Source organism: Pantherophis guttatus, chromosome 4 (assembly GCF_059756535.1).
Source record: "Pantherophis guttatus breed Tessera chromosome 4, ASM5975653v1, whole genome shotgun sequence".
In the NCBI taxonomy this organism is placed as follows: domain Eukaryota; kingdom Metazoa; phylum Chordata; class Lepidosauria; order Squamata; family Colubridae; genus Pantherophis; species Pantherophis guttatus.
The window spans coordinates 55,906,633-55,931,286 of NC_142066.1; the positions used below are offsets into that span (position 1 = coordinate 55,906,633).

The following is a 24,654-nucleotide window of genomic DNA, read 5'->3' on the forward strand; positions in this document are numbered from 1 at the left end:
TTGATGAGAGAGATCCAGAAATACCACAAAGGGTAGATGACTTTGAGTTTAATTGTTTCTCCCAACAAACATAAAAAATGATTTGGTAATGGATAGAATAAAATGATTAGGAAATTGAAACTAACCATAATTAACTTGAATACTGGTGTGCATATGTGTTTAAAATATTCATCCAGTTCTGAATGGGCTTATCAGAGAGCTTCCTGATCCAATGTTGCCTCTAAAAACTTGAGCAGACTCTGTGACAAGAAATAAACATTCTTCATCAGTTTTGGCTGATAAACTAGTTGTCATTTTTCCTGCAGGTGACAACCTGTCTACCTTTCATCCTGCTGTGGTCATCTTCCATAGTGCATTGTTTTCCAAGAGCCTTGAAATTTCAGTGAGCCAAATAATACTGCAAGATTTTTGGAGACTGAGAAATTTTCTATGCTACTCCAATGATTTATCAGCTGCACAGGATGTTTCTGGGCTCATCTAGTGCTTTTTTGACTTGGGACCAAGATTTTAGAAAGAATTTATATTCCTACATCTCTCAGTTTGAACTATGAAAGCTTTTTCAAAGGTTGTTTTATTCTATTTCCTTGCTCCTGACAAGTGAAGTGAAGAAAATAGAATATTTTCCCTGCAAAGGAGAACAGTATTATATAGCTAATTTTGTTATTTGGCCATCGTGAATATTATTTTATTCCTCAGTCTTTTTAATATCCATTACATTTTCATTTTGTATTGTAAATGTTGTGGATTCTTAGTCACATTGTGAGTCTTATTTCACTCCATGCTATTTTTGTTGTTGTTGTTGTTGTTGCTGTTGTTGTTGTTACAGTTTATAGTCATAATTTTAATTACAGATATAAAAAGACCTGATACTGTATTCTGCATTTGGGAACCTGGAAATATTATTGAAGATTTTATAGAGATGCAATAAATAAATGAATACATACATACGAGGGTAATCCTGCCGCTACACAAATGTCATGTGAATGATCTACACATTTGTAAAACATCATTCTGGCACCAGGAAACCTATATAGATTTTATCATTGGTAGCCATTAGGGTCATGAGTAATATGAACCTTAGCTCAATCCAATTGCAGTTGCTCCAGATGGGAGAATAGCTATTCTGAAATGTTTTTAAGCCTCAGGATAAGGATAACAATGAAAAGGTGTACTGAGAAATGTATTTAATAATAAAATATATAGCAATACATAAGTAGGATTAGTCTTCTTCATCTTCATCTCCTTCTTCTGAACTTCTGTAGATATAAAAGGAATAAAAGATGATATTACAATGTGGTTATAAAACTGCATGTTCTTCTAATCAGTCTGTTCAACTTTTGTCAAGCTATTATTATTATAACTGATTCAGTACCTTTATTCTCAGATGCTTCTAAACTAATATCCATATATTGAGGTGCCATTATTTTTTTGAGAAGAGCAAGAATTTCAGTATTTCAGAGCTGCATTTCAACAACACTATCACAGCCAGTTGCTTTAAGAGAAAAGGCCCTGGTAACAACCCATAGAATCTTCTCACAATAGCTACTTTGGGTCTGGCAGCATCACTTTCTTTCTACGATAAGGGAGATGTGAAGCCTTAAGGCCGTGATAGCTAACCTTTTTGGCACTGAGTGCCAAAAGTGTGCGCATGTGCACGTGCCCACCTATAATGCAATGCGTCATGATTCCCCTTTGCATCCCCCTCACATGTGTGCGCAACCCCCTACTTGCACCCCAGACGTGCCCGCGTGGGCCCCCGCACTCGCCCCACCCCACACACCTGTGTGTGTAACCCTCACGTGCACCCCACCCTCACCCGCATATGTGCATGTCACCCACGTGTGTGCACCCTGCCCCTTAAGCATGCGTGCACATCTCCCGTATGCACCCCGCACATGCGCAGCAGAGACCCAAAAACCAGCTGGCTAGCAGGAGGTGCACGCACATGCTCAGCGGAACTGAACTGCAGCGACGATGCACGTGCCCACAGAGAGGGCTCTGCGTGCCACCTGTGGCACACGTGCCATATGGTTGCCATCACAACTCTAAGTTGAGCAGTAAGTTTCCAGAGGCCTCATATTGGCTTTCCAACAAGATTGAGGAAAGAAATACTGGGTTCGGGCTTCTCTTTTTTGATGTGTTTGAATGAAATTAATAAATGTTAAATAAATATTATAAGCCACCTGGAATTATGTATATGTGAGTTGGGCAATTATATACATTTGTTTAATAAATAAATGAAATGCATGACTATTTCTATCTCCCTGTAAACAAGCATTGGTACTAAATAAAATATTTCAATAGGAGGAATACAATACAATACTATTCCTAGTAAACCAGTGTTTGGGAGGTTTCTTATTGTGGCATCTGAATGTACTGTAAATGTATTTAGGAGTAAAACACACTATATCGTCTGGGGTCCATCTGTGAATTGGTTATACAGATCAGGATGCATATTCTTGTATCAAAACGAGAATTGTAACAGGCAGAACACAATATTATCTTGCCTACTGAGATATTTTAACAAGTCTTTTGAGTTTCTGTTTGTTTTTCACTTCTCAACAATCCTGGAATCTTTTCCTCTAGTTTGCCAACTCAGCCTCATCCTGCACATCGCAGTACTTTCTGTTCTGAGTAGTACAGTTAATTACTAGTATGCAGTATCGCAGGCTAACTCTTCCCACAGTCAAAAGTTATACCCTGACTGGCACAAGGTTGGTATACCCTGCTCTTCTGAGGTTGGTATTGCCGCCATTTTGTTGAGGGCATTATTCTGACACTATAAACAGCTCAGAGAGTGCTGTAAAGTACTGTGGGGTTGTATACAAGTCTAAGTGCTATTGCTTTTGCTAATTCTGTTGTAAGATACTAGCTTCTTTGACAGAAAGCAATGATTGACTTCTAAATCTGCATTTCCAGTTTCTATTAAACCGAGCTAATATGAAAATGTCATTATATATTTTAACATACATTGGAAAATATGATCCCCCAAACCGAATATATTAAGAAAATCTGAAATGTCAGGTATTCATGTGCAAATTGTTATATTCTCTCCATGAATTGCAGTGTTGCTAGGCTAGATTTTTTCAGAAAGGAGATACATTTTCTCTGAGGAAATCTAGACAAACACTAAAAATAATTAGTGGATATAAAAAAAAAATATCCTATTTTTTTATATCCACTAAACATACCTTTGCTTTGTATGTCCTGTATTCTAGCAGTCACACACACACACACAAATCTTCTAGGAAAAAAATCTCCATTCCTTCTTTATATTTTGAGAGAGGAATAATAGTTTTATTGTTTGTTTTATTTTAGATTTCATGCTATTTTAATTATATAGTGCTCTAGCAGTGGGCTTATTAATTTACCAAGCATTTCCATTTCTAAAAAGAGCCATTTGTCCAAACGTTATCACAAGTTTTCTGATTATTCTTCAAAGAGTAAATATAGGATCCAATTTAAATACAAATGCAAAAGCAAAACTGAAATATCTGTTAGAATCAGATAGATAGAAAAATGATAGGAAATTACACCCACATGTATGCAACAGAAACATACAATGAATATACACTGAAAGGTGCGACTGCTCCCTTTTGTAATAGGGATTTGGTACTCCAGAACAGGAAAAGGTAAAAAGTTGTTGCTCTTTTGTATTTTTTCTCCTTCCTTTTCCTATTTCCTACTAGAAATATTTGTTTCTATTGTTGAAGAATAAAATAAGATGGTGAGATTATGAGATGTTTGAGACATTAAGTATCTTATAATGCATTCTGGACTTCAAAAATTCCTAAAGAGAAATACTCCTGACTTGCATACTGAAGCTACTTACGTTTTCTTTGACGTAGCTTCAGTTCCTTCTTCTTCTGAAGCCCTGGTTAAAAGAAAAATTAAAAGCAGAATTTAAGTATTGTTCTGGCAGCAGTTGAATATTTTATCTTCACCTGGTCAGCTTGCCCTAGTCATTTATCTGTTTATTTATTCAACTTAATTGCCACTCATCTTCTTCCTAAGCAAGCCTGGGAGGCTTACACCATAAAAGATAAACATTTCTAAGATTATAAACCTTTGTGGTGCAGCAGACTAAAGTGCTGTTAAGTAGCACCAGCTGCCTGCAATTACTGCAAGTTCAATTCTCACCAGGCTCAAGGTTGACTCAGCCTTCCATCCTTCTGAGGTAGGTAAAATGAGGACCCGGATTGTGGGGGCAATAAGCTGACTTTGTATAAAAAAGAACACCACTTGGGGGGGGGGCTGAAAGCCCTACTAAGCAGGTATATACAAAAGTATGAAGGCTATTGTTTAATGCATTGTAAGCCGCCCTGAGTCTCTGGAGAAGGGCGGCATATAAATTGAATAAACAAACAAACAAACAAACAAACAAACAAACAAACATAAAAACGGCTATAATCAAAGACAAAGTTAATAAATAAAAAATAACTAAAAGATAAAAGATGGGGAAGGAGGAAGCAGGATGCTCAGTAGGAGGGGAGGAGGTGGGATTGCCTCTTAATTCACCAGCCACCTCCAGTGTCTCTTGTTGGGGCCCCAAAGCCATCTGGCAGAGTCAGGTCTTCAGGTCTAACTGTATGGAAGGTCTGAAGGGTGGGAGACAATCTCACCTCAAGGGTAAGTTGCCCCAAAGGGCAGGAGCCACAGCAAAGAAGGTCCTTCTCCTAAACCCTAGCAGCCACAATTCCTTGACTGATGAGGCCTGAAGCTTGCCTCTCTGCTGATGTGAGTGGGGTGGGCCAGCCTCAACGGGGCAAGACTGTTCCTCAAGTAACCTGGATCTATACCATGCAGGGCTTTAAAGATAATAACCAACTCTCTGAATAGCACCCAGAATGCTCTTAGAATCTGAAATGTGTTCAGCTACTAAAAAATGGACCCTTTATTGTTCCAGATTATTTTATACTATTAGAGTACAGGAGGAATTAGGTGTTACAAATCTGTGTGCAGTATATTTTATATTTAGTTTATATGTGCAAAGGTTTTTAGGTGTGTAAAATTGTTGATTTTAATAACAATGAAACTGCAATAGTAACAGTACAAATTAGATGTTGTTTTAAACAAATGCATTAGAAATAAATTGGGGGAAAAAAGTTCTAAGTTAAAGAACAGCTCTTGACAGACTATACTACTCACTCAGTCTTTGGAGAGCTTTCACTGGTGGGCGTCTCTTTTTCAGACCTGACAAAGAACAAAAAAACATTTTAACAGAATAGAAGTTAAAAAGAATTCTGCTGCAGCTAAGATTGTCTCCTTCTCAATAAAACAATTTATATTGTTTTATTTGTTTCCTGGTATGATTTGATTGCTTATTAGTAACCTATGACTATCAGTGTTGTATCTTACGATTCTTGATAAATGTATTTTATTTTATTTTTCTTTGTGAACACTGAGAGCATATGCACCCAAGACAAATTCCTTGTCTATCCAATCACACTTGGCCAATAAAGAATTCTATTCTATTCTATTTCCAGGAAATATCTTGGAGGAAAAAGGTTATAAGTTAAATAACAGCCCTTGAGAGACTCTACTACTCACTCAGTCGTTGGTGAGGGTTCACTAGTGGGCGTCTCTTTTTCAGACCTGACAAAGAACAGAAAAATATTTTAACAGAACAGAAGTTAAAAAGAATTCAGCTCTAGCTAAGATTGTCTCCTTCCCAATAAAACAATTTATATTGTTTTATTTGTTTCCTGGTATGATTTGATTGCTTATTAGTAACCTATGACTATCAGTGTTGTATCTTATGATTCTTGATAAATGTATTCTATTTTATTTTTCTTTGTGAACACTGAGAGCATATGCACCCAAGACAAATTCCTTGTCTATCCAATCACACTTGGCCAATAAAGAATTCTATTCTATTCTATTTCCAGGAAATATCTTGGAGGAAAAAGGTTATAAGTTAAATAACAATCCTTGAGAGTCTCTACTACTCACTCAGTTGGTGAGGTTTCACTAGTGGCTGTCTCTTTTTCAGACCTGACAAAGAAGAGAAAGGTGTTTTAACAGAACAGAAGTTAAAAAGAACTCTGCTACAACTGAGATTGCGTCCTTCCTACGGACACATTACCCTGGGAGGGATAATAGCTCTTTTCTTTTCAAACTTCTTAAAATGCAAGGAAGTTTTAGATTGGATTTTCTCAACCTCAGAAACTTTAAGATGTTAATATTAAGCATGGCTGGCTAGGGAATTTTGGGAATTGACATCCACTCATCTTAAAGGTTCTGTGATTGAGAAACATGCTGTAGATAAATTGTCCTCTGGAACGTGGCTACCATGAGCTCCAATCTATTGGAGAATTTTGTTCTCCTGAGCAAATTAAACCAAATATTGCTCCATCCCAATTTGCTTGCCTATAGATAGGGCTAGGAATTTTGAGTGGCCTCTCCTCTTAGTATAGCAACTATGAAACACAATCAGTTTATATAAATATGATTAAGAAATTCAATAGCAATAGCACTAAGACTTATATACTGCTTCACAGTGCTTTACAGAGTCAAGTTTACGGAGTCAGCATATTGCACCCAACAATCTGAGTCCTCATTTTAATGACACTGGAAGGGTGGAAGGCTGAGTCAATCTTGAGCCAGACAGGATTGAACTCCTGGCAGTGACCAGTTGAGTTAGCCTGCAATACTGCATTCTAACCACTGTGCCATTATGGCTCTTTCATAAACTGAATGAATTAGAATCTCTGGGTGAATCTACCTTTAAGTAAAGGAATACTATCCGACAGATATAAGTATACAGATACTCACAGTTTCTTTGAACTGGCCTTTTTAACAGGAGCGGGAGCAGGAGCAGGAGCAGGAGCGGGAGCGGGAGCGGGAGCAGGAGCGGGAGCGGGAGCCGGAGCGGGAGCCGGAGCGGGAGCCGGAGCCGGAGCCGGAGCCTTAGCCGGAGCTGGAGGTTCAGTTGCTGCTGGTGGGGGTGGTGGCATTATCTCCCTAGGTAGATAAAATAGAAACAGAGATTAATCCAAGTTTAAATGGTTAATAAAGAACAAAATTGTGATCTTTTATTTCCTTATGTGAATCCAGCATTTCACGATTTCTTTTTTTTTTGTGAAAAACTTTTTTATTTTTAAACAAAACTTAAAACATAAAACAATTATCATCCATTACAATTACAGAAAGTGTATTGATCGGTTATAAATCTTTTGTGCTTAATCCTCTATCCAACATTTTCTTATTTAACAATTTATTACATTATTATTCTCATTTACCAATTATTTAACAGTAAATTATCCTCCATAAGGGGAAAAAAACCCCTTTATATGTTTTATTATCTTATCCATTTCATATTTCATATTTCATTTCCATTCTTTCTTGTCTAACCATTGATAAAATAAATCCCATATCAAATAATATTGTTTATCTTCTTGTTCCCTAATTTCAAATGTCAATTTACTCATTTCAGCACACTCCAAAATTTTCTTGATAATATCGTCATCCGTGAGTATCTTCTCTCCTTTCCAGTTTTTAGCAAATACAATTCTAGCTGCCATTAAAACATTCACAATTAAATATCTCATTTCTCTATTGTATATTTCTGGTAAAATCCCTAATAAAAATATCTCTAGTTTAAAGTCAATATGTTTCTTTGTCATTTTTTCCAACCATTTGTGGATTTTAGTCCAATATCTTTTAGCTTCTGCGCATGTCCACCACATATGGTAATATAAGCCCAGAGTCTGATGACACTTCCAACATTTCTCCGATTTATTCTTGTACATTCTGGCTATTCTTGCTGGAGGTAAATGCCACCTGTAAAACATCTTATACAAATTTTCCTTATATGCTGTTGACATTGTCATTTTATAATTCTGCAACCATAATTTTTCCCATTTCTCTAAGTCAATCCCATGACCCACATTTTTCCCCCATGCAATCATTGTTTCTTTAACTTGTTCTTCTGCCAATTTTACTTCTAATAAATGACTGTACAATTTTTAAATTACATGGTCATCAGAACCTGTTAAGATTTTATCTAAATTTGTCAAGTTACTATAAAAACCTCCATTTTAGAATCTTCATCATATCTAGATTGTATTTGCATATATGAAAACCAATCCATTTCAAACTCTTGTTCTTCTAGTTCTTGCTTCGACTTAAGTTCACCCCTTTCATTTAATAATTCACCATATCTAACAATTTGTTCCTTTCTAAATGTTATTGCATGTGAGACTGCTTCAATAGGTGATAACCAGACTGGAATTTTTAAATAGTAACATTGTTTGATCTTCTCCCAGTTTAATAACAAAGATTCTCGTATCATATGCCTTCTGAAATAATCCTGTACTTTTGTACTTTTATACCACATAAAAGTGTGCCAACCCAACAATAAATCATGTCCTTTTAAAGTCAACAATCTAATATTCCTTAGCGTTATCCATTCTTTAATCCACATCAAGTTACAAGCTTGATAATATAATTCCCAATCCGGCAAACCAAAACCTCATCTTGATCTAACATCTTGCATCAATTTTAGTTTTATCCTTGCCTTTTTGCCCTGCCATATATATTTTAACACCATTTTATTTAAATCTTCAAAATATTTTTTTTCCCAACTTAATTGGAATTGTCTGAAATAAATATAAAAGTCTGGGCAGTATATTCATTTTAATAGTTGATATTCTCCCTATCAATGATAGCTGCAAATTCTCCCATTTTGTTAGATCTGTTGCTATCTGTTGTTTAAGCTTATCATAATTATTCTCCTTAAGAGTACCACATTTTGCTATCAAATGTATTCCCAAATATTTAACCTTATTCGTGACCTGCATCCTTGATACTTCCGCCAATTCTTCTTTCTGTTTTTTTAACATATTTTTTGTCAACATCTTCGTTTTGTCTTTATTTATTTTCAAACCAGCCACTTTCCCAAAATCTCCTATTTTGTCTATCAATTTGTTTACAGATTGAAGTGGTTCTTCCAAGATAAACACCAGGTCATCAGCAAATGCTTGCAATTTATATTCTTGATTTTGAATTTTCATTCCTTTTATTCCTTTTTCTTCTCTAATATTTCTGTTTAGTACTTCTAATGTTAACACAAACAACAGTGGTGACAATGGATGACATTGTCTCGTTCCTTTTTGTATTTCAATAAATTCTGTCAGCTCTCCATTCATCATTATTTTTGCTGTTTGTTTATAATATATAGCTTCTAGAGCTTGGACAAATTTCTCTCCAAAGCCCATCTGTTTCAATTGTAGTATCATAAATTGCCAGTTCACATTGTCAAAGGCTTTCTGTGCATCTAAAAACATCAAAGCCATTTGCTTTTCTGGGTGCGCATCATAATATTCCAATGTATCCAAAATTATCCTCAAATTGTCTCTAATCTGCCTTTTTGGCAGAAATCCATTTTGATCCGGGTGTATAAAATTATTTAAATATCTTTTAAGTCTTTCTGCTAGTATTGTAGCGAAGATTTTATAGTCTGAGTTTAGCTAGGATATAGTTTTTGACTTGTTGTAGGTCGGTATCTTCTTTTGGAATAAGTGTAATATAGGCTTCTAACCATGAGTTGGGTATTTCCTTCTGTAGCATTACTTCATTCATAATTTCTAGTAATGGGAGACCCAGTGATTCCTGCAAAGTCTTATAATATTCCGCTGGTAATCCATCTGGACCTGGTGCTTTCCCACTTTTTTGTTTTTTAATTGCTTCTGTCAACTCCATCATTGTTATATTCCCTTCTAACATCATCTCAACATCTTTTGGAATCTGAGGTAAATTCGCCTTATTGTTTAAAATATTGTTTAATATTTTCCTCTTCTATCTTTTCTTTTTCATATAGTTTTTTATAATAGTCTTGTACAATGTTCTTCTTCTCCTCATTTCCAAATCTAATTTGTCCTTGATCATCTATTAACTGTGTTATTTTCCTTGAGTTCCTTTCTTTTTTCAATTTATATGCTAGCCATCTGCCTGGTTTATTAGCATCTTCAAAATATTTCTGTTTAGCGTTCCTGATTTTTTGTGCTAGCTCTTCTTTCTCTAATAATCCCATTTTATGTTTAATCGTGTCCATTTTCATTTTAATGTCTTTTTTTGTGGGAACTTCTGCAGTTCTTTTTCTAATGTCTTATAATCATCCTCTAGAATTTTATATGCTTGCCTTTTCTTAATATTTCTTTTCCTTGTATAGTCAATAATCAGGCCTCTGGCATAAGCTTTCATGGTATCCCATCGGTTCTGCAGTGATGTATCCTCTTTTCTATTTTCTTTGGAAAAAAAAGCTAATTCTTTCTTCATGTTCTGTAGGAAATCCTTTTCTTTTAATATTGTAGTGTTTAAAGTCCATCTAGACCTTATCCTTTGTCCTTTCCATCTCATCATCATTGGATTATGATCTGCCCAAGTATTAGCCTCTATGGCTATTTCTTCTATGTTCGAGGTCAAGTCCATTGTCAACCATATCATATCTATTCTGGACCATGATAAATGTCTATTGGAATAAAAAGTATATTGTCTATTTTTTACATTTCTTTCTCTCCATATATCTTTTAAATTTATTTCCTCTATCACCTTAAAAAAAGATTTCAGCGAAGTTTTCCTACTTTGTTTTGTTGTCTTTTGTGTATTATAGTCCATTTTCTCATCTACTATTCCATTGAAGTCTCCCATCATACAGATGTTGTCATAGTCCAACTCTATTAATTTCAAATGTAATTTTCTGTAGAAATTTTCTTGACTGTCGCTAGGAGCATATATCGCTGTTAGCAATATTTTCCTATTGTTGTCTGTCATTTCCACCATCAAAATTCGTCCTTCTCCATCTTCATAAATTTTTTCTGCTAATATTATATCTTTAATATACAAAACCATTCCTCTTTTCTTACACTGTGGCAGTGAAGCAAATAATTTCCCTAATTTAGGCTGTACCAAAAGTAATTCATGCTGAGTTTTAATATGCACTTCTTGTAAGCAGATTATATCCATTTTCAATTTCTCCAATTTGTGAAATATTTTTCTTCTTTTAGTTGCTATATTAAGTCATTTATATTTATTGTAATTAACTTTTTCTCCTCCATGTTTATACTTTATGTGTTGGTTTTGTTGATCTATTCGGTCTCAGTTCACATTGTTCTTTGTATTCTATAGCACCTCCTACTGTGCCTTCTAATGCGCTCTCCTCCTTTCCCATCATCAGGAGATCCTCTTCTTGTAGTTGGAGCAGTGTCTCTTCCCTTCTTGATTCAGCATCTTTTCTCTTATATATTCCACAAGGAATGCTTTAGCTTTGTCAATTGAATCTATTTTAAATCTTTGCGTTTGCCATGTAAACACCAATCCTTCTGGTATCAGCCATCTGTAGTTCAGTCCTTTCTGGAGCAGTATTTTTGTCAAAAATTGATACTCTCTTCTCAGCTCTCTTACTCTTCTCGGTATTTGCTTCAGCACCATAATTTCCTTGCCCTTGTATTGCAACGCCTTCTCTTTTGCTGTCTGCAATATTTGTGTTTTAATTGATTTTTTAGTAAATCTTATGTGGACTTCTCTTGGTAGTTTATTTCTCATTGCATATCTAGTATATACTCGGTATATTTCGTCAACGCCATCAGACATTTTTTCTTTAGAAATTTCTAGAGTTCCTGCAAGAATTTCTATCATTTTTTCCGCCAAATTTTCTCCTTTTTCTTCCTCCACATTTTGGAATCTTAAGTAAAATTCTGATTTATCCATCTCCCATGCTAAGCCACTTCTATCATGTTCAACTCCTTCTAATCTATTATCCATATCTCTGATTTTTTTATTTCTTTATTCCTCTTTTTCTTCAATTTTTTCAAGTCTGTCTTCATATTTCTTCATCATCTGTTGTACATTCTCCACTTTTTCATGTTTTCTCTATTTTTGATTTTATATCTTGTATTCCTTGCAAAATCATCTGCATTGTCGCATCCTTTTCTTTCTCACGTTCTTTCTCTTTTTCCTGCTGAATCATTGTCTGTATTGATCGTTGTCCTCCCGCTGGTGATGAAGAGGGGGTCGATCCAGCGGAGCTAATAACTGCTGCTTTTTTGCTCATTTCTATAAGTAATCCAACTCGACACAGTGAGATAATATATCTTCAGGTTCTTCTCAACCCTAATCCGTTTTGTACATGGCAGGAGATTAAAAAAGGATAAAAAGAAAAAAGAAAAAAACAGAAAAGAGACCAAAAAAAGGAAAAAAGGAAAAAGAAGAAAAGAAAAAAAAAATACCCCAAAAACCCAACACTCTTCAGGCTCTTGTGTGCCCTAATCCAATCATCTAGGATAGCCAAAAACAAATTCAAGTAAGAATCTCCAATGAGCAAGTAAAAAAAGAAAAAAAGAAAAAAAAGGGCCAAAAGAGAAAAAGGAAAAGTTTCTTCAGACTCTTGTATGTCTTAATCCAATTGTGTAAAATAGCCAAAAACAAATTCAAATAACAGTCTCCAATCAGTAAATTAAAAAGATAAAAAAAAAAAAATCTTCAGGCTCTTATGTGCCTTAATCCAATTAAGTAAACACTTATTCCATTTCACAATTTCTCTAAAGGTAGCAACAATTGTGTATTTGCTCATAAGAATCCTTAAATGGTTTTGCTGCAAAACCCAGGGCCTCAGCTTTGTTGAATTTGAAGTCTAGCTTTTCCAAAATGTCTAAGCAGACTTTTCTAGCTTTTTTCAAGCCTTTGATTCTTATATACATTCATTTATTTTACGTATTCTGATTCTGCTTCAGCTTGTTGATCCATAGTTCAGAGTGTGACTTAAAGGATAACTGGGTTAAACTGTTGGACCAGGTGTGGGGAGACCCAAGTTCAAATCTCCACAAATGTCACGGAGCCCTCTGAATAATTTGGAGCCAGATTTTGGTAGATTTATCTCAGCTACTTCCTGAGATAAATCTACCTCACAGGTTTATTGCTGTTGGGATAAAATAAGTGGGGACTCCCCTATATGCTATCTTGAGTCCACAGGAAAAGAAATGGTAAAACATATATCCAACAAATAAGAACATAAACAAATATGTCTCTAACTTTGGTACTAGAAATGGATTAGCTTTCTGGAAACACCAATGGTTCATGTCTCCTCTATGCCTCGAGAAACAATCCTACAGGATAGGATGCAATAGAATAACAAATTCATTTTAGCCAATGTAAAAATTATATATGTCCTTGAACAAAATAGAATCTGATCCCAACATAAAGGATTTCTATTGCAGTTCTTTTAAAGCCTTAAAGCTCTAAGGCACATCTTAAAGGCACAGTTGTTTGTTTAATTGGTTCTGCACCCAGATGGCATTCTTGCTCTAAATTAACCAGTTTTGAGGGGTTTACATAAAGATTTTTGGTGGATTTATTTATTTAACTATCATTGTTTGTGTGCATGCCTTTATATCAATGTTGACTTCTGGCAAATGTCTGGCCTGTCTCTGCAGTTTTCTTGGAAAGATTTTGGAAGTGGTTTGCTATTGCCTGCTTCCTAGGACTGAGAGAGTGACTGACTCAAGGTCACCCTCCTGGCTTAATGCCCAAGGTGATACTAGCTGATAACCCGGTATTGCCCGGATATTTAGTTATCCCAATCCTGTATTAGACAGAAAAAGACCTAATTGCCCTGGCCAACAGCCTGGGAAAAATTCTACAGGGAACAGCCTTTGAGGTGATTATCTGCATTAGCAGGCACCTCCCCCAACAACTTGCCCTCTTTGCTTGAAGCTGAGGGCCCAGGGGGTTTATTTTTTGTTTGTTTGTTTGTTTAAGAACCAATCCCCCTTACCAGAGGGAGCCCCTTGTGAAGCCGTTACCATAGCAACTCCATTGTGATGTACATTAGAAGCCATTTTAAGGCACAACAGGCTGTATCTTAACAGCCTGTTAATACAAAATGCACATTATCGCTGTCAAAAGTATTGTGATTTGACACTATAGATATAATTCCTTTCTTTTCATTTCAGCAGCCCATTCATTCCAGAGTTATGATTGAACACACACACACACACACACACACACACACACACACACACACACCCTGAGGGGTGTTAGGGCTGTGTAACCCCCACAGAATTTGTTTCCAGAGAGTAAGTCATCTGTGTACCAAGTTTGGTTGAAATTGCTTCAGCTATTCCAGAGTTATGTTGGAACACACACAGACACACACAACAGGGGTGTCTTAACCCCCACCCCCCCATATTTGTTTCCAGAGAGTAATATATACACACACATACATAGATCCTTGCTATGGAGCTCTAAATTTTAAACAGGAAAACAACATTAGTAATAGTTTTGTAGTATATGTAGTAACTCACGTTACTTTCGCAGGAAAAGGCCCAGGTATTTCTGGAGATCTGATAAAGAGCAGAAATTACACAGTTTGTTCTTCAACAATAAGATCTAAGTTTTTTTTTTTTTGCAACTTGTATGGTTTGTTCTTCATGTACAGCTTTTGTACATGACGGTTGTAAACAAACCTATTTTCATAACAATATTACACACATGGGTTCTGCAGTGGTGTATGCCCATGTTTAGAGAAAATAGCCATTGCCAGAAAACCTAACCCAGCAAACTACAGAAGCAGTAAATGAAGAGAACATTCAAATTTTGCAGTCAACAAGGGCAACATCTGCAATTGCGTACATTTTTCATTCTTGCAGATATGTTGTGGCATTTCTATGGAATGCCAGACTTTTTACCTTTATAAGAAATAATTCTATGGCTGCCCATCTTAAACAAAATTCTGGGTAATAATAACAATAAAATTAATAAACCATAAAATAAAACTATTAAACCATAAAATGAAAACAAAAACCAGGCTTCACAGTCAATCCTTTGGGATGTTTCACCACCAGCTTCAGATATTCTTTTTCCATCCCTGTACTTGGGTTTGCTGAATGTTTTTTTGGGGGGTTGGGGGGAGAATGTTCCATAAGGTAGCAACAGCCACAGAAAAAGGCACACCTCCGATCTCCCACTAGATGGGAAGACTTCAGGAAAGGACCTGGAGTGTACCTACCCTATCTGATCTAGTAGGAAGGGCAGATTCTGTCAGGGAGAAGCAATCCTGCAAATATCTTGATCTTTGCCATGTAGGGATTTAAAGGTGACAGCCAGACGCTTGAATTACACTCAGAAGAAAACTGGGAGCCAACACAGCTCGTACCACAGAGGTGTAGGTTTGGCAAACCTAGGGCTGCATGTGCCACTGGTTTTGAGGCCAGTTGCAGCTTCTGAGTTGCCTTCAAGGGCAGTTGAAGTGATCCTCAAGGGCAGCCCCATGTAAAGCCATCGCAGTGATCTCATTTTGGACAAATCCAAATTTGTTCCATGAATTTTGTAATGAAAAATATAAAGATATTCCCTAAACTGCAGAATGGGATGATTCCCTCTCTAGTTTTACTTTGGTCATGTCCTGCAGGGGAGTTCACTGGAGAATGTAATTACATTTAGAAGAGTCAGTGGTAAAAGGAAGCCAGGCTGTCAAAGAACATGGTGGCTGGACACTATCAAAGTCTGACATCAACCAGAGCAGACAAAAACTCAACGAAGTAGTGCAAGATAGGAAGATGTGGTGAGATCCTGTCCATAGAATTGCCAAGAGTTGGACATGATTAAATGCCTCCACCTCCTCCTCCTCCTCCTCCTCCTCCTCCTCCTCCTCCTCTTCCTCATGTTGCTTTGTGAATTTTTTTCTTGTAATATGTGCTAAAGGGGAAAAAAGAAAAGTAAAATACCTTGCGCTTTCACGATTGAATATCTCTTCCTCTTCGGAGGATTCTTCATCATCAGATTTATCACTGCTGTATTTTTTGCCTACTTTATCAAGAGATTGATACATATCCTTAAGCCAAGGAGGCTTGTCGAAAGAAGATGCTGAAATCTAAGCATGAGGAAAGGATGTGAAAAAATGATAACAAAACTTCAGTCTGAGATTTTAATGTTCGTGTTGCATTATCATTTTATTTATATCTCAGATTAAAATTCCAGATTCTGGAATGGAGGTTCTTCCTGAAGAAATATGTGGCTAGCAAATTAGAGCAAACTTAACTGTGAACTCCTAATTAGGACACAGGTTTTAGCTCCCTCTTTATTTATGATAGACAATTCTGGAATGTATTTTGTACTTCTGCTAATTAGTGTTAGTAGCCAGTAACATTAGTAGTTAGCTGCAGTTTAAAGATTTCTTTCAGTATTAGCATTCCTAAACTTTGCAAGTGTTGTTATCTTTAATATATGTTATTTAATTTGAGCTTAATTATGATGTATGAAATAAATGTGTGCCTTAATGTTGTATGGAAATAAAGATTTTTATCACTTCATCTGTTCATTACAACTCTGATTTTAGTGAATTGTTACTATTATTCTTTTAGGATTGTTTCAAAAGATCTATCTTGCTTCATGCATGCTATCTCCCACATTAATGGGTTTGACAGAATTGGATAAGATACAGTAGTTGCAAAATCTTCCAAAGTCATGTTTGTTCATCTTGGTATATTTAATAAGTCACAAATGGTTGTAGCAAAATTTTCTCCTGAAAAAATGCCATAGTAATAGTGATACACAAAATACATAAAACTGTAAGATATGGTTTATACATCTGACTCAATACACTTCACACATTCAGTCAGATTTTCCCTTCAGGTTTTGTGAATCCAGCCATTGGATTTATTATGGATTTATTCCATAAATAATTTTCTGATTATCCACAGTTTAGTGCAACGTGGGAACTATGTCATAAAAATGCCTATCAAAATAGTTCAAAATATTGTTTTTTTCCTAAATACTATAGCATCTATTTGGACATTTCAAATTGTGACTTATCTAGAAATCACAGGTGTAGGAGAGGCTGGGCTCCAGACCATTGGCTGTTACAACAGCCTCTTCTCATTCTACAGAGAGAAACTAGAGTGGTTCTGAATTACTTCTACTTGAGCAGAAAATAAGGATGCTTCCTGTTCCTCAAGGCAACTGATTGGCTTACAGGATCCAGAAGAAATGGTGAGAAGCCAGGGAAACTGGCAACTTCAGGAGGAATGGCTGGGAAGCTGCCATCTTTATCCATAGTACTGTCAATATGGAGTGATTATCCTGCCTGGCTTAAATGACTTTAAAACTCAATGAGTGACTTTAAAACAGAAAAGCTACGTTTAGATGGATAGCTAGAGACTTCACTTACCAAGTAAAAGCCAACCTATGTTAAACACTGCACCCAAGCCTGAAGCATATTTACTCAGAAGTAAGTCTCATTGAGTTTAATATACTCCCAAAATGACAGGATTATATTTATTTATTTAAACAAATTTAAGTAACCAACCAACAGCTGTTGTTGTTGTTGCTATTATTTTTGTTGTTGTTGTTGTTATTTACTTTATTCATTAAACATGAAACAGTCAACTGAACATTTAAAAATGCATCACAAATACCATTGACTGGTGCTAATGGTTGATATGGGTTGCTGTCAGCATCCTAAGTATCAACCAAGTATCTTCTTAAGATGTACAATGTTCCAACTAGCACAGTTTTTTGCAGTTCCGCTGGTGTTATTGCAGGAAGCTGCAATTCGTCGATGTATCATAAAATTCTTGGACATGGTACCTAGTGCTCCGATGACAATGGGTATCACTGTTACATGTTTCATCCATAGTCGTGTAGTTTCGATGGTCAGGTTGCGATATTTCATGATTTTTTCCAGTTCTTTTTCTTCGACTCTGGCATCTCCTGGTGCCGCGATTTCAATAAATTATACGTTTCGGTTTTCGATAACTGTGATATGTGGCATGTTCTGTTCCAAGTGATGATCCATCTGTATTCAAAATTCCCACAAGATCTTCACCTTGTCATTTTCTATAACTTTTTCCACTTTATGTTCCTATGACTTTTTGGATACACGTAAATTGTATTTTTTACATAATGACCAGTGGATTAATTTAGCAACTCGGTGGTGTCTAGCTTGTAATCAGTTTGTGCGATTTTGCTGCACTCACATATTAAATGTGAAACAGTTTCAACTTTGTTGTTGCAAAGTCGGCAGTTTGGATTGTCGGTGGATTTTTATATCTTTGCTTTCATGGCATTAGTTTGTAGTGCTTGTTCTTGAGCAGCGAGTATTAAACCTTCCATTTCTTTCTTGATGGTTCCCATCTTAAGCCATGCCCATGTAAAGTTGTCATCACATTTTCCTTCAATGTTTTTCAAGTGCTGTCCATGCAAAGCTTTAGTTTTCCATCTATTTAATCTGTCATCCAGCTGTTTTTCCTTATATTCTGCCTTTGTTTCTGTTGTTTTTATAATGTTCTCTGTTTTCACAGCCTGCAGCAATTTTTCTGTACCTTGGTTCACATAATCATTCAAACTTCGTTTTTCTTCTTCTACATTTTGATGGATTTGCAATAGCCCTCTGTCCCCTATTTTTCATGGCAGGTACAACTTATCGATGTCACTTTGTGGATGTAAAGCGTGGTACATATTCAAAAATTTGTGTGTTTTCCGGTCCAAGTTTTTCCAGTTCAGCCAAAGTCCAGTTGATTATTCCAGCTGAGTAGCATATCACTGGAACTGCCCATGTATTAATGCCTTTAATTATGTTTCCAGCATTCAGCTTTGATTTTAATATTTTGCCGACCCTCCTGATGTATTCCTTTTGTGTTGACTCTTGACTTTTCCATTCAAGATGTTATCTGCTTCCAATATGCCGAGGTGTTTGTAACCATCATCCTTTGCTAATGCTTTTACTATGTTTCCATTTTCCAGTTCTATTCCTTCTATTTTTTCCATTTTTCCTTGCTGCGTGGATAATATAGAATATTTTTCAAGTCCAAAGTTCATTTTGATGTCACTGCTGAATAGTTGAAGCTAGTTGAGTATTGATTTAAATTCAGTGGAGCTTTTTGCATACATTTTTAAGTCATCCATGAATAGTAGATGGTTTATCTTGCCATGTTGGCTTGAGATTGGTATCCCAGTTTTGTGTTTTGTAGGATTATTGTCAATGGAATTAATGCAATGTTGAACAGTAGTGGTGAAAATGAGTCCCCTTGGAAGATTCCTTATCTGATGTTGACTTCACCAATGTTCTCCCCATTTGCTGTTGATTTTTTATAATAATTTAATATAATTTTCCCTTTTTGTTCTACTGGATACAAACTGTTTTCCATTAGATGATTGAATACTGAATTTGCCAGTATTCTTGTAAAAAGTATGTTGTTTGCAGACAAGTAATTGGGCGATAGTTGCTTGACTCTGTGCCCTTTTCTGGATCTTTCACTATCAAGTATGTTCAACCAGCTATTAACCATTCTTCACTTGTTGCATTTTGAAGCATTTGATCATATTGAGTGGCCATGCAATGATGAAGGTTGGTCAGGTGTTTTAGCTAGTATCCATGCAGTTTGTCCAGGCCAGGTGCACTCCAGTTCTTGACTTACTTTGCTTGTTTTGCAATCATGTCAGTTGTTATTACAGTATTTTCCATTTTGTTTTGTGTTGTTTGTTGTTGAATATCTTTGATTCAGGAGGCAGTTTTGTTGTGTTCCACTGGGTTTTCCCACAGTTCTTTCCAAAAGTTCAAAGTTTTTTCTTTACATGGGTGAACATTAGTTTGGACTCAATTTTCATCAAGGGACTGGTAGAAGAGGTGTTGGTTTCTTCTGAACTGGACATTTTCACGATATTGTTTAATTTGTCCTTCGTATCTTTCAATTTTCTTTGCTGCTGCTATTACATGTTGTTTTAGTTCTTCCATGATTTCCATTATTGTTTTTTCCTCCAGGTTGTATTTATTGTGTAAACTATTTTTTAGCTTTTTGTTCTTTAGTTTTCCTTCTTTCAAGTACTTCAGATTGTTGACATCCCCTTGTAGTTTTTTAATTTTCAAGTTGAATTTTCCACTTTGGTTTTCCAGTGGGTTTTATTTTGGCATTCTATAACCCAGTTCTGCAGTTATAATGGCAGCTGTGCTATACATTAGTTGGTTGGTTTCATATGGTGTGCTGGATGGGATGGACATTAAAATGCTGTTCATGGGGGTTAGTAGATCTTTCACTCGTTTGCTATGCACTTCACGAATGGTAGGTAGTCTTTTTCTTTCTATGTTTTCTTTGATGTGGTTTTCAATCTTTTCTTTCAGCATTTTTGCTAGATCACTTAACTCTACACTCGAGTGCCCAATTGAGTATTCCAGCTGGGTAGCGTATCACTGGAACTGCCCATGTATTAATGGCTTTAATTATGTTTCCAGTATTCAGTTTTAATTTTAATATTTTGAATATATATATATTGCTGTTAAAGAAATAAAGGGAGACTAATATAGATTTCAAGCTTTTTAGCTTTTTAGCTTTCATCAGCGAGCCCTAACCTTACTTGGATTCGAACTTGGGCTTCCTGCATGTTAGGCAGTTGAATTAACCTTTTGAGCCACAAGTTCTCCTCCCTTCATCTCCTCCCTTCATATTGTTGTTGTTGTTGTTGTTGTTGTTGTTGTTGTTGTTGTTGTTGTTATTATTATTATTATTATTATACTTGACAACTTGACTTATTAAGCTTGCCTAAACCACATCTGCAATACTCATGGGAATGTAGAGACATGTTGTTCAGATCCAATAACAAAATTGAAGATCACCAGTAGTTGCTTCCACATTTACATACCTGTTTTTCAGGTTTATCTTCCTTCTTTCTACCCAGAAATGTCCTTAAACAATTAAAAAGAAAAATAGTGAGATCTTGGAATGGATAAAGCCCTTTTGACAATGTTCAAACTAAATATAGCATCCATTTCTGTACTGGAGGAGTATACAAACTCTTATCATTTAATTAAACATGTATATATTTCTGTTTTTCAAAATATACTTAAAAGGCCTTTTCAGTCACAAGACTCTTCTGTGCATGTACAAACTATAACCAAGCAGCAGAAGCCTTAATTGCCTCTTATGCTGAAACACACACCTGCAATTGTCTCCAAAGTTTTAAGAATACATTTTGCAGATAACCACCTAGCTGTTTTGGGTTTTACATATTTTTGGCTTTGTTAGCATGCATGTTATCCTGGAAATCTGAACTTTCATCTTTGTTCAGCACTGAAAATAATTTAAAGTTGCCAAGAGGAAAGGGGGAAAAAGGATATGAGACCAATTGAGGAATGTAGCAAGAAGCCAGTGCTAAACATACAGATTCAGCCAGCAAAAAAATCAAATTATTCGGCGATGTTTTCAGTGTTTTCAACTTTTAGATGCAGCATCTTGTGAACTAAAATTTGCTTTTTAAGATTGAAACTTATAAGTGCATTGCCACCTAATATTGAGACTGTTCCTCATAAACAGGATTTTCACAGTAGAGAGTTGCAAATAAATATCTCCAGGGAAGAGTTACCATTTTACAGGAGAGGTTCCTTCTGTTCCTTTGGTAGTTTGATGACAACAGATCTGTTGAATCGAAAAAGAGAGGTGTGGTTGTGAGGGATAAATGTAAAGATTTTTCAAAGTGAGGAAAAATAATCAATGACTATCACAGAGAACGATGGTTTTTTCTCTGCTTCTCAATAAGAAACTTTTATTTTTCTCCATCTTCTGCTTATAAAAAGGTGAGAGGTCTCCAACATGGCCTTGGTAAACCTCATAAGAAGGTCTTATGGAGCAAATCAAGCCAACCAGCCAGACGTTCCCTCTCAGAATTGAAGATGGAATGAATCCAAGCTTAATACACCCATTTTGTCATAATTTGTCCCCCTCACCAATAATTTTACAAAAATCAATCCCACCCTTTTTTTGAGGAGAGAACATATTATATTAAATCCTGGCGGCAGTAATGTGGTCTCCGAGTTACGGTGTTCAAAGAAATGCTGGCTCTTCACTAAAGCAGCATATTGAGTTTGGAGAAATTTATTGGACTTTGAAATATAGTGGGTAAATAAATTAATATAAGGATCTTTAGAAAATATTTTAGCTTACCTCAATCAAACAAATTATTACAATAATAACCACCATCACAGTTGTCACAGAAACAGCCAACCACCATTTGAGGCCATTCCCATATTGTAGAATTCCCTGCTTTGGTATCTGCAAAGAGAAGTAAAGTGAAAGATGGGCCTTTGTGTATTTTAACATAAAAGCTCTTTTCCCCAGAAAAAAAGTATATCCAGGCCCACCTAGGCAACAGTTTAAAGGCAATAACAGTTTTACCAATTCAGTTTTATTAAAATAATCATATCTGAAATTTCTGATTTAATTCTAATGAACCTCATTTTGTTTTCCCTTGTTTTCACGTTTCAGTTACTTTAGCTTATATGTTGCTTATCCTTGTATATAGAGATGGGAATTAGGCAGAGAAGTGGTCTTGGCACACACACATTACTATAAACAATCTAACAAGGCTTTTACTCAAAAACAGTAACTTTCTTTCAAGAAATGAATGAGCAATTTACATCAATTGGTCTTCTGGGGGAGGGGGGGGGAAGAGACATCTAGGTAATCAAATCTTGTAATACTCCTATTAGTGCACCTGTTAGGATTATTTATGTAGGTTGCTTTTACCTCATTAGAAGGTTTTTTCATTTTTCTGGAGCTTGGTATATTCATATTGGTTTCATTTTTAGTTAGCAACAAGTCGGATTTCAACAGAGCAGATGCTTCCTGGATGGTTTTTCTGTTATTGAAGAGTTTCATTACAAGCCCTATTCTAGAGATGAGAAAATCACAAGACGTCTGGGTAGTCGGTTCTCTGCAGTTCACATTTATCATACGGATCAAGTGGGCAGTTAGATTCCTCCTAGGCTCGTTAAGGATCAGGTGTGCCAACTGTTTTTGCACCTCAGCTTCAAAGACATCGCCCTGAAGAAAATAGTTATCAGTGCTTGATAAAAAGTCAGATAAAAGGGGAGCAGAAGTGCTTTGTTCCTGATAATCCCAATACGCTTCATTGGACAATGTTTTATCAGGCAACAGTTCGTTCAAAGTTTCAGACTCCTCCGTATTAAGTCTAGAGTTGCTTCCTCCAATTATTAAATGTCTGAGAAGATTTTCCTTTCTCGACTCCTGAGACTCAAGTTCCTTCTCCAAAAGTTTCTCTGCAATTTGTTCGTTCTGAGCATTTTTCTCTTTTGCATGCTCACTGGTTACAAGGTGTTTTACATGGCTCGGTCTTGCTGATCTGTTGCCAGATTTCAGAATAAAGACCACTTTATCAGGATGTTCCTCACCTCCACCATCCACTACAAAAGAAGAAGTCAAAGGAGGTAGCTGAGTTGGAAAGTGTAAAATGGAGCGCTTCTGTAAGGAGTGAGCCGATGCTTGAGGAAGCCTCTTAATGGAAGAAACCTGCTGAGGATATAGTACAGCTACAAGCTTCCCTGTTTTTTCAGCCACAGAATGTGAAGCAAGAGCTTCTGAAATTTCTGTAGCCACTTCCTTCTGCATCTCCAACTCATGAGTTTTCTCTTTATTTCTTCTTATTTTTTCCTTGAGAGTCCCCTTCAGCCAGCTCTTAACCTTCAGAGCTTCTGAAATTTCTCTAGTCACTTTTTTCTCCATCTCCAACTCATGAGTTTTCTCTTTGTTTCTTCTTGTTTTTTCTCTGAGAGTCACCTTCAGTCCCTTAATAATCTCCAGAGCTTCTGAAATTCCTCCAGTCAGTTCCTTCTGCATCTCCAACTCATGAATTTTCTCTGTGTTTTCTCTTATTTTTTCTCTGAGAGTCACCTTCAGCCCTGTATTAACCTTCAGAGCTTCTGAAGTTTCTGTAGGCACTTCCTTTGGAGTATCCAACTCATGAATTTTCTCTTTGTTTTCTGTTATTATTTCTCTGAGAGTCACTTTCGGCTCCATATTAACCTTCAGACTTTCTGAAATTTCTTTATTCACTTCCTTCTGTATCTCCAATTCATGACTTTTCTCTTTGTTTTCTCTTATTTTTTTTCTAAGAGTCACGTTTGGCCCCTTATTAACCTGTAGAGCTTCTGAAATTTCTCTAGTCACTTCCTCCTGCATCTCTAGCTCATTAGTTTTCTCTTTGTTTTCTCTTATTTTTCCTTTGAGAGTCACCTTCAGCCCTGTATTAACCTCCAGAGCGTCTGAAATTTCTGTAGTCACTTCCTTTTGGATCTCCAACTGATGAGATTTCCTTTCCCCCCCTGTTATTTCTGCTTTGGGGGTGACTTGAAGGAGATTGGATGATTTGTACAGTTTTTTCAGCAGATTTTCATGAGATCCCGTTTCATCCAAATATTCATGAGGATTTGATTTAGTTAATCTATTCCATAATTTTAAAATTGATGACCTAATAAATTCAACGAAATTACCAATTATCTCCTGAATATGCACATTATCATAACTAGGAGATCTGTCATTCCTTTTGCAATTGTTTGAAGCTGGGCATGGAAGTATGAATCCATCCAAACTTTCACAATAAAACAATAGAATTCCAGCAAGGAAAATTTGGGTCACAAAGGGGGCAACACCTCTCATGATGCCTAACCCCTCTGGTTCATTTTACCCATGTGAAGGATGCCTTGGAATGTGGCAACCAACAATTGAGGTGATTCTATGCGGTTACCAAGCAACCATATATTGTTCCATACGGAGGCTGCAGGATAATGCCACTGCTGTTTAGTTTACCATGATTCATGACATCATAGAATTGCCAAAAACCATGGCAACAATATAGGTAGTGGCCTCTTTT

The 24,654-nt window shown here is 36.1% G+C and overlaps 1 protein-coding gene across 1 annotated transcript; it reads right to left on the reverse strand.

Moving 5' to 3' along the window:
* Positions 1–1,169: 1,169 nt before the first annotated feature.
* LOC117665018 (uncharacterized) lies at positions 1,170–24,600 on the reverse strand. Its single transcript, XM_060691702.2, has 12 exons — positions 22,512–24,600; positions 21,930–22,037; positions 21,352–21,404; positions 20,632–20,674; positions 15,723–15,868; positions 14,301–14,339; positions 6,775–6,963; positions 5,953–5,994; positions 5,551–5,595; positions 5,149–5,193; positions 3,833–3,874; positions 1,170–1,256 (listed from the first exon to the last, which is right to left on the reverse strand). The coding sequence occupies exons 1-12, from the start codon at positions 24,438–24,440 to the stop codon at positions 1,220–1,222; spliced, it is 2,718 nt and encodes a 905-aa protein (XP_060547685.1). The 5' UTR covers positions 24,441–24,600; the 3' UTR covers positions 1,170–1,219.
* Positions 24,601–24,654: the final 54 nt, after the last annotated feature.